At 58.0% G+C, this 10548-nt stretch overlaps 1 protein-coding gene across 1 annotated transcript; it reads left to right on the top strand.

Annotated features, from left to right (window-relative positions):
• The first annotated feature begins 1151 nt into the window (after window positions 1-1151).
• PRELP (proline/arginine-rich end leucine-rich repeat protein) lies at window positions 1152-10171 on the top strand. The gene is made up of 3 exons (XM_014955394.1): window positions 1152-1165; window positions 5973-6924; window positions 8730-10171. Exons 2-3 carry the CDS (start codon window positions 5988-5990, stop codon window positions 8906-8908), a joined length of 1116 nt encoding a protein of 371 aa, XP_014810880.1. The 5' UTR covers window positions 1152-1165; window positions 5973-5987; the 3' UTR covers window positions 8909-10171.
• Window positions 10172-10548: the final 377 nt, after the last annotated feature.

Below are 10548 nucleotides of genomic sequence, written 5' to 3'. Positions count from 1 at the left end.
TTGGGGGGGGGCACATCCCTGGGGCAGTCCCTTGCCTTGGAAAGCAGCAGGGAAAGAGTGTAAGGACTGGGGGGGGACACCTCTGGAACCAGGAATGCTTCTCTGGTAGCATGGGGTCACCGTGACTTCCCAGGCTCCCAGTTTGCAACTGGATCTGCAGAAGAAAGGGCTGGGGGGGCTGCTCCCGAGGGAAGGGGGGGGCTGTGTGGGGAGCAGGAGTTTCCCAAACCCCGCGGAGGGGACCAGCATCCCGCTGCTTTGAGAGCGAGGGGGGAGAGAGCAGCCAAACAGCACCTCGATGCTTCAGGGGCACTTTTCAGCAAGTTGCTTTTCTGCCCAAAAATGTAGGTGGTAAAGCCCTTCTCTCCTGCCCGGGAGGCAGAACCAAATCCAGACCACCTAAAGCATCCCCAGGGCGTGTAACACCGCTTTTGCTGCCTCCATCACTGAGATTGGAGCCAGCTCTGCTCCAGGAAGGCTCCTCTCTGCTCCTGCCATGGGGAGAGCTGCCGTGGGGGTCCCGGCTCTTTGTCTCTGCTCCAGCAGAGGCAGGAGATGATGGGGGGAAGCAACAGGGCAGTGATGTTCACCGAAGTCCCAAGGAAAGGATTTTTGTCGTGCGGGAGAGACTCATCCCAAACCTGCCCTTCCCCGCCTGTTCAAGAGTGTGATGTTCACCGAAGTCCCAAGGAAAGGATTTTTGTCGTGCGGGAGAGACTCATCCCAAACCTGCCCTTCCCCGCCCGTTTGAGAGTTTTAGGAAAAGCATCTACAGGGCAGAAAGAGGGAATTCATCCCCTTGGCAGCTGACTGCAAAGCATGTCACACATGAGGGCTTGGAAACTTTCCTGGGAGCCTGTGGGCCTGCCTTATGTGGTGCTGGGCTGATGGCATCCCCAAAGCTGCCGGAGCTGGGTCCTGGGAAGCATCCTTTTTTTTTTGGCTAGAAATGCAGGGTGCTGGGTGTCCCTGCCTCCACCCTGGGGAAAGGGAAGGAAGAAGGGCTGAGTGTTTTCACCTGGGAAGAGATAAAAGTGCAGCTGTGGGAGGTTTCCTCTGCCCTGGGGAAGAGGCTGGAGGGGAGGGATGAGGCAGCAGCAGCTGATAAAGCATCAGAGCAGTTTCCCATCCTTAGAGGGAGCGGAGCTGGGGGCACCAAGGCGAGGTATTGGCTTGGAGGGGAGCAGGGTGTGCGTGGGGGGCAGGCTCGGGGGCCAGGCTGTGGTTGCTTTGGCAATATTTTCCCCCATGGTTTCCTTTTGTCTGGGTCCAGCCAGTTCCACTGTGTGTGGCAGAGGGATCTGCGGGCGGGCTGAGCCCCGGGAAGGGTCGGGACATGCAGGGAGGGAGGGAGGAGGAGGAGGGAGGAATTGCTGACATGGAGAAGGCAGCAGAAAGGTGTTTTCTGCCAGGGCTGTCTTCCCACGGGCTCTTCAGCAGGAGGAGGTTGCTGGAGGGAGCAGTGAGGATGACGAGCCTTTCGCAATGAGTCTGGTGACTGTGGTACAGTGAGGAAACGCTCCTGGCACGGGGAGGGACACTGGAGCATCACCATCCCCGTGTCCTGTGGTCCTGGGGCTGAGCCCAGAAGTGTCGCTTGAAAGCCCAGGGAGCGTGTCTGAGCTGCTCTTTGGCAGGGTCTCCCGAGACATCCATCCCTTGGGTGGGACACAGCACCGTCCCCACTAGAGGAAGGGCAGTGGGTGCTGCCTTGGCCGTGTCCCGGCTCCAGCCCCAGCCCAGGAGTCTGCCCGCGGCTCCGCTTCTCCCTGGGAAAAGGCTGGGAAAGGGCGAGAAGAGCGGGTTGTTCCATCAGGGCTCAGCTCCCCAGGGGACCCTGGGGACGCCTGGGTGACAGTGTGACTGCCCTCCCCTCGGAGGACAGGCTTGTGTTGTGTTTAGCCCTTTTCCATCCTTCCCAGCTCTCCAGCGCCGCTGGATAAAGAGCTCCCTGTTCCGGCTACGGCTGATCAGACCCAGGCTCCTGCAGAGACACCAACGGGTCGTTGGACGCGGAGGGAAGCCCACGAGGGAGCTTCGCTGGCTCCTTTGGGTTATTTTTAGCTTGCCCTCCTTGTTCTGCTCCAAGGTGCACGTTCCCAGGCTGGGTGGGAGCATTTTTCCAGCCTGGGGGATGCGGGGATGACGGGAATTGGGAGTCCCAGTGGAAAAGCTGTGAAGGGAGCTAGCAGGGTTACGGGCAACCGGCTGGAAAGGATCCCTGCCTTCTAGTCTTTCTCCCTCCCCTCCCAAAGTTGAAAGCTCCTTTTATCCACCCCAGCCCCTCTGGAGGCACAGGGGTCCCCGAAGCATGGGTGATAGCTAACCAGAGCCAGCTGCTGCTCTCTGCCCGTCTGACTGCTGCAAGGGGAGGGCAGGAGGCACCCAAGGGAGAGGGCTGGGACTTCTGCCCGTGACAAATCCCCCCGTGACCTTTACATAGCTCACTCTTGCCCCGGAGGTTGTGATTTTTGCCCGCCCTTGGCACCAGTGGCGGGGCTGGCAGCGAGCCCTCCTTGGGAGCTGTGGGCTGGTGGGACACAGCGAAGACAAACTATGTGGAAATTAAACACCAGTGGCATTTGGGGCTGGAATTTCCAGCTGTTGGGCTGATTTTTATTTTTTATTTTTTTTTTGTCAATTGTAATTGGATGGCTGAGGGAGCAGCTGCCTTTTTCTGGGAAAAACCTTGGGCTGGCATCTGTTGGGTGCTTTGCTCTTACAACCCAGGCCAAGCTGCTCAGCCCAGCCCGCAGCCCGGGAGGTGTCAGAACTGATTTTGCCCATGGATCGAGCCTTTTCTCCGCACCGGGCAGCTGGTTTCCTGAATGCATTCATTGCTTCATGGTTTAACTTTATTCCAGTCTCCTGGATTCCCTGTGGGGACCCGGGACCCGGGTTGTCCTGTCCATCAGGGAGTGGTGAGAAAGGTCGAGTGGAGCGTTGGCAGAACAGGCTCTGGCCGTGGATTCGGCAGCCGGTGCTTGTGCGGAGTCAGGGTGTGGGATTTTGAAATCTGCCTTCTTGCCTTCACGCCAGCAAATTCAACTGCATGAAACTGGATGGAGAACAGGCTGCCGGCTGCGTCGGGTCCAGGGAGAGCTGGCTTTGAACCTTCCAGCGCGTTGGAGGCAATTGTAAAGCTTGTGGTGGCCTCAAGGCTTGTTGCATCCCCGTTCCTCGGGATGCAGGGCTGTTTGTGGGGGCTGTGGCCACGAGCTGGTTTCCTGCAGATTGTTTGGAAGTGGGTCCTGCTTTCCCTGAGCGGCCTGGAGAGCAGTGGGCAGAGCTTCTGTGGGGCTGAGGGAGGCTGCAGCACTTTTGCAAGGAGAAGGCTGGTGGGGACCAACATTGGAGAAGTTGGCTGGTGGCCTGGCATTGCTGGTGGCATTGCTGCCAGCCCGGCTGCGATGGGCAGAGGGGCTGTGACGGTCCCCAGGGGGATGTGGCAGGGGGTTTTGGGGGGTAGAGCAGATAAAAGGGGCTGCATCTGCCTCCTGACACTTTCCTTCTGTGCTGACAAATGCCACATGATGCTGCCTCTCGCCAGCCTGAATTTCTGGCTGCCTGACTGTTTCTGCTAAATGCCGAGTCCCCAAACATCTGCAACGTTAACGCCTCCTGCAGAGGGGATGGTGCAGGCTGCGTGGGGCCAGGGTGTTCCTGGAAGGGCTGAGAGCTCAGCCAGCTCCTCAGACCAACAGGGTGACAGCTCTGCCCTGTCCCCCACCCTCCCTGTGACACTGCCCGGGGCGGTTGCTGGGTGGCTGAGCATCTCCCTGCGAGTTTGGAGGAGCCAAACGCCCGGATCGCAGCGTGTACTGGCTGGAATATCGTGTCCCAGCTGCCTCCTCCCCTCTGCAACGGGCCAAAGGCAGACCTCAGCCCCTGCCTCTCCCCCGAGCGTTGGGGGTGTTAAAATCCAGGTCTGAATTTTTGCAGCGAAGGCAAAAATCCCATGGAAAGGTCTGGGACACGGTTGTGGGGGGAGAGCCACGTGCAGGGGGGAGGGATGTGGTTGGGAAAGGAGCGGGATGCTGCAGGGCCAGGGAGGGGACTGCACGTAGAGCAGCTCCCTGTCACGAATTTGCCCGTTCTCTGCAGCCCAGCGCTGAATCTGAGCTCTGACAACACAGAAGCACGCACGTACGTCCCCAACGGGGACTTACTGCAGCACTGCCGTGCTGAATATCTGGCAGCATTCGGGCCCCATTGCTCTCCCCCTCTTCCTCCCTTCCCCCAGCAAGATTCCAGAGCTCTGATTGAAAACAGCAGGCATGTGAGGCTTGTAGGGTTAAACAGAGCCAGATGGGAGCAGAGAGAGACAAAAAGGAAAGTAAGAGGCTGGGCCTGGAGGGGGGGCGTTGAGAACAGGATCATTTTCTTGGAGAAAGTCAATTACTTGGAGCCCCAGGAATGTGTGGGATTGATTCAAAAGGACTGGGCTGGTGACGCCCTGGTGAGCAGTGGCCCATCCGGGCGCCCTAAGGGATCGCTGGGTGGGATTTGGACCTGGTGGGAAGCTGTAACCAAAAAGGGGGTTGGTGTGGCAGGGCTGTCCGTGTTGCCAATGACCCCCCAGGCATGACAGCAGCTCTGTGCACCAGCAAGGCATGAGCTCATCTCTGTTGTGTTGTATTGGAAAGAACAACGAGCCTGGAGAGCCTGATTTCTCTCCAGCATCATCAAAGGCTTCTGCCCCACGCTCCCATCCCACGGCAGACGCTCCCTTCCCCAGGAGATCCACCTTCCTCAGAGTCTCCTCATCTTCCTTCCTGTCTTTCTCCCTGCCTCATCTCTCGCTTGATTCTCTTTCCCACCCTGCCTCTGCCGAGCTCCTCCATCTGCCTCGCCGTGCATCCAGCTCAGCCCCGTTCCTGCTGGGGTGACAAACGCCGCCGGGAAAAGCCTGGCAAACACCCCAAGGTATCTGCTGCCTGCCCAGGAAGCCCACAGCCTGGTCTGCTCCAGATGGCCCCGGGGAGTGTCAGAGCAGCCAAAGCACCTTCTGCACAGGGCTTTCTGGGGAGCTCATCTGCAACAAGCTGGATCCCTCCATCCTCCAAGGCATCCTCCTGGAGACCCACCAGCAACAGGCTGGCAGGGACCATTGCTGCTGTTCCAGGCAGCAGTAGAGGGGGCAGAGATGGGCCAGGCAGCCTCTGTGGGCTTGATAACGGTCCAGAGAAGATGGAGAGGTGGTGTGTGTAAGGTGTTGGGCTGGTGTCCAGGAGAAGCTCTGACTAGGGCCAAGCAGAGACCTCACTGGATCCCTCCAGATCTCTCACTTCTACTGGGACTCTCCCCAGATAACCAGTCCAGCCCAGCACCCTGCAGCGGGACAGGAGGTGATGGACTGGTTATTTGGGAAGCAGAGGGAGCCAAAAGCCAAACACCTTCAGTACCACCCATGCGTAATCTTGCAAATGCCCTCTTTATCACACAGCCTTGAAAATGGGCTGTCCTGCATTAGAGCCTTGTCCCTGAAGCACAGGACCATCCATCTTTTCTGCCCTGCTAACTGCTGCTGGCCTCCTGATACTGTTGCTCAGCCAATTTGCTACTGAATCATTGATTTTTTGGCTCAAGTGCAAAATTAAGCCTAATCCATCAAGGCCTCTGAAGGGGCAATCCATCCTTTGGGGAGACTGCGTGGGGATGCTGGGGCTCCTGGGGCTGGGGGGGCAGGCTCTGCAGGGCAGTGCTGCGAGTGGCATATGATAAAAAAAACCAAACCAAACAAAAAAAAGCCCACAATCCCTCTCATGGCATAAAGGTGAGGCAGAGAGAGGGGTTCTCAGTGACTCATGCTCTGGATTTAAAGATAACTTCCAAGGGGAAGGAGGAAAACAGCAGGTAGGGGTGTGGGGTAAATTCCTGCCTCTCAGACTGCAGTGATGGGGGAGATGGGAGACGACGCGGTGCCCAAATCAGGTGCTTCCTAACCCGCCTCTCCTTGTTGCCTCCCTCAGGGAAACATCTGGACCATGAAGGTGGCCTTCAGATTGCTTTTCCCGCTTGTTCTCGTGCTGATCTCGGAGGTGAGCGGGCAGCGGAGGAAGCCCCCCCGGAAACCCACCCGCCCGCCTCCTGCCTTCGTTGAGCCCGTCGAACCCACAGAGCTGCCCCCACCCCTGCCGCCGGGTCCCCCCTCCATCTTCCCCGACTGCCCCCGAGAATGCTACTGCCCCCCAGACTTTCCCTCCGCCCTCTACTGTGACAGCCGCAACCTGCGGAAGGTCCCCATCATCCCGTCCCGCATCCACTACCTCTACCTCCAGAACAACTTCATCGATGACCTCCCTGAGGAGTCCTTCAGGAATGCCACGGGGCTGAAATGGGTCAACCTGGACAACAATCGCATCCGGAAGGTGGACAGGCGGGTCCTGGAGAAGCTGGAAAACCTCATCTTCCTCTACATGGAGAAGAACCAGCTCAAGGAGGTGCCTGCCTTCCTGCCACCCAACCTGGAGCAGCTGCGTCTGAGCAGGAACCAGATCTCCAAGATCCCTGCTGGGGTCTTCAACAAGCTGGAGAACCTGGTGCTCTTGGACCTGCACCACAACAAGCTAAGTGATGGGGTCTTCAATAAAAACACCTTCAAGGGACTCAAGAACCTCATGCAACTCAACCTCGCCCACAACATCCTGAGGAAAATGCCCCCTGGGGTGCCCAGTGCCATCCACCAGCTCTTTCTGGACAGGAACAACATTGAAGACATCCCCAGTGACTACTTCAAGGAGTTCCCCAACCTGGCATTCATCCGGCTCAACTACAACCAGATCTCTGACAAGGGGCTGCCCAAGGACTCCTTCAACCTCACCAATCTCCTGGTGTTGCATCTGGCCCACAACAAGCTCACCAACGTCCCTTTCATCAGCCCCAAGCTGGAGCACCTCTACCTGAATAACAACTCCATCGAAAGTGAGTTGCTCTGGCCAGTGGGGAGGCCATGGAGAGATCTGGGGGGGAGCAGATGGGCTTGGGGATGGTGTTTCATTGAAAAGGGGCATTTTTCACCCAGTGGGAGGTGAACTCTTCAAAGGGGGATGCAGTAGTGAGAGGAGCTGAGGGTTCTGCAGGTGAAGAAGTCCCTCAGGGGGATGGATTTGCATGTGGGGGAGAATGGCCCAAGGATGATGGTGGCAGCAGAGGAGCAGGGCTGAATTCCCCCTGGTGCTGCAGGGATTTTCTTGTTCGTTGTCATGGGCAGCTCTTCTTTGGGGCCACCTGCCATCAAAATAGTTGCTTCCCCTGCAGGGCTCAGAAATAGGGATATTTAAAAAGGAGAGTCTGTGCACATATTTTAAGAACAGATGCCAAATACGCAGTCAAGATGGTTAGAAATAACCCAGCTTCGCTCTCGAGCTGAGCCTCGCGGCGGGAGGAACAGGGAGAACAAGGCTGGGATGGAGGTTGCCTTGGCAAACCAACCGGGGCAGTTTCACACCATTCCAGGCAAAGCACCACGATTCCACGGGAGAGGTGCTGGCCTGTGAGATGTGTACACAGAGCTAGCACCTTCGAGAAGAAGACAGAGACCCTTTCATGGTCATCCCAGATGTTTCTGCTATTAGAGGGCCAGCAATCTGCTCCCCTTGCTGTCTGTAGGGGAGCAAGAACATGGCGATCCCACCAAAGACCCTCCATGTGCTCCAGGAAAAGTGTGGGCTCTTCTGTTTCTGGCTGCAGTGGGGTGTATGGGGCTGCAGGACATCCCCCCCGGGTGTTATTGACCCTTGAAGCAGCCACCAGGCAGGACGGTGGTCCCCACAAGTGGTGGAACACAAGGACTTGCACGCTGCAGTGCTAATTGTGCAGTGACGGTGTGTGGCTTTATAGGCAAAAGCGATCTGCTGCTGCAGAGGGGCTGTAAAATCACAGCCCAGCTTTAAGTGGGCTGGATTCTGCCCAAACAGGGCTCTGAACGTGAGCTGGGAAGGGATGAGCAAGAAAGATGCTCTTGGCAGGCCAGCACTACTCCTGCTGTGGGACACGATGCCAGGGAGGGGGACAAAACCCTCACGAAGCCACCTCCCTTCTCGCAGGGGGTCACCGAGGTTGGTTCCCAGGGAATAGTGATGCAGTGATGAATGTCTGCTGATTAATCTACATTTTATTTAATCAACACCAAGGGGGACCTTGGGGTGAAGGTGGTGACCACTGCTGGCTTCACATACACTGGTACCCGGCTCCTGCTAGGGCTTTCCACGGAGAGAGGACACCTGGCTGTGCACGCCACATCCCAACTTGGCCTTTTGCCTGTTATCCCCAGCTTTTATAAGGTTTCAGTCCCCGGAGTTGGGTAACAACAGAAGAATCCCCAGGTTTATTTTCCAAAATGCAGGCCCTGGAGTGGGGAGAAACGTGGAAATCCAGAAGCGAGCAATGAGCTGGTTACCTTGATGGTTTTTGGTGGTTTTTTTTTGAAGGCTTAGGGCTGGCTCGGCAGGTTTCATGTTTGAAATAATCCCTTTTCTCTCTCAAATGACACTGCATCCCTCGCCGTGCTTTGACTGAACGTGACCTACTTCACTTCTGAACAAAAGCAAAGATTTTCTTCTCGCTGGGGCCGTGCAATCTCCTGCGAGAGGCTGTGGATTCCCCACCTCGGCAGCAAAGCAATCTCATTTGGGTGTTCAACCGGCAGGGAGGGGGGAGTCCCTAGCATCGCTCTCTGCCTTCCCTTTCCTCTAACCCGCATCCCGCTTTTCCTCCCCTCCCTGCAGAAATCAACGGGACACAGATCTGCCCCACCTCGCTGATGTCCATCCACGACTTCTCCCCCTCCGACCTGGACAGCGTGCCCCGGCTCCGGTACCTGCGGCTGGACGGGAACCTCCTGAAACCCCCCATCCCCTTGGACCTGATGATGTGTTTCCGCCTCCTGCAATCTGTGGTTTTCTAACCCTGCCCTGCCTCTCTCGGGACTTGGCTTTGCACAGAGACTCGACCCCCATCGCTGTTTGACATCGGTGGGACCCTCTTCGCCTCCCTCTCCCCCTCCTCACACCCCACCTCCATCCCTCTTTGCCTTTCCCCCTTCTTCCCTCCCCTGCAGTGGCCGTGGACACATGTGGCATGTGTGTCCTTGGGGACCACCATCTGCAGGACAGCACTGCCATCCCAGGTCACAGCATCAGCCCCAGGGGTGGCTGCCACGCTCACCCCAGTTCCCTGCCTGGGGGGGTCTGCCTTCTCTGCCCTCCCCCAGGCCAGCCCTGGAGCTGGCTCTGTCCCTCCCCTTCCACCCGGCAGAGCTTCAGGAGGCTGGATTTGGTCCAAGCCAAAGGCATCTCCGGATGGAGCTGAGGAGGGAACCCAAGGGGGGGTCACCTCGCTGCAGGACCCGGGTCATGTCATGGTGGCACCCGGAGAGCCCCCGATGTCCCTGGGGACAAATGCCCTGCTCTGGAGGTGGGACAGGGATGCTCGGGGTGATGCTGGGTGTCGGGGGGGCCGGGGGAGCAGGATCCCTGCGGGCAGAGGGTGGCCGGCAGGACCGGCAACGACACCTCGTGGCCAGAGCCACGTCCCGGGGCCCCGGGTGGGGGACACGCTCCTCCCGCCTGGGTCCTACTTTGGGGGGGGGCTTTGACCTTGGCCCCTCATTGCTCTGGTGGTGGGAATTTGGCAGGGGGGAGCGGGAAGGGTGTCCAGCCCCCCCAGCTGGAGCTGGGCTCTCCGGTGCCCTGGGTGGGTCGCACCTTCCCCGCAGCAACACGCACCCTCCTTTGCAAGACCAGCTCCCCCCAAAGATTTTACCCCTCCCAAACTTCTTCCCCCCCGCCCCAAACCCAGCATCACTGGTCCACGGTGCCGCATCCTGCATCCTCCCGCTGCCCTGTGCTGTGGAGATGGGGGGCTCAGTGCATCACCCCTTTTCTGCTGCTTCCAGCTAAACCCTGCCCTCCCCGAGGCAGGACCCAAAGCCTGCGGGACCCCCATGCCACCGACCTGCCCTGGGCATGGGACTCTCCCCCCGGGGAGCAGAGCAGAGCCAGCTGCTTTGCAGCGATGCCAGCAGGACCCTCACCCTCATATTACTGGAAAGAGTCCAGCATAGGGCTACAAAGATGATTCAAGGACTGGAGCATCTCCCTTATGAGGAGAGGCTGAAAGAGCTGGGACTCTTTAGTCTGGAGAAGAGAAGGCTGAGGGGAGACCTTATTAATGCTGACAAGTATCTCAAGGGCGGGCTGAGGGAGGAGGGAACCAGACTCTTTTCAGTGGTTCCCAGTGAGAGGACAAGGGGCAACGGGCACAAGTTGGAACATAAAGGGTTCCACTTGAATATGAGGAAGGCCTGTTTCACAGTGAGGGTGGCAGAGCCCTGGAACAGGCTGCCCAGGGAGGGGGTGGAGTCCCCTTCTTTGGAGATTTTCAAGACCCGCCTGGATGCTCCTGAGTAACATGCTCTGACAAGCTCTAGGCAATCCTGCTTCAGCAGGGGGGTTGGACTAGATGATCTCTATGGTCCCTTCCAACTCTAAAAATTCAGTGAAATTCAGTATTTAGGTACCGGGGGGCAGATGCTGACATGGGTGT

The sequence above is a fragment of the Calidris pugnax genome, unplaced genomic scaffold (assembly GCF_001431845.1).
Source record: "Calidris pugnax isolate Ruff unplaced genomic scaffold, ASM143184v1 scaffold215, whole genome shotgun sequence".
NCBI classification, from domain to species: domain Eukaryota; kingdom Metazoa; phylum Chordata; class Aves; order Charadriiformes; family Scolopacidae; genus Calidris; species Calidris pugnax.
The sequence above is the reverse complement of the archived record's forward strand: the minus strand, read 5'-3'. Positions and strand labels throughout refer to the sequence as shown.

Bases quoted from the DNA above. Each gene is read 5' to 3' on its own strand.
- PRELP (XM_014955394.1), top strand. From the start codon at position 5,988: ATGAAGGTGGCCTTCAGATTGCTTTTCCCGCTTGTTCTCGTGCTGATC. The intron at 6,925-8,729 runs GTGAGTTGCTCT...CCCTCCCTGCAG, and splicing joins GAATAACAACTCCATCGAAA to AAATCAACGGGACACAGATC.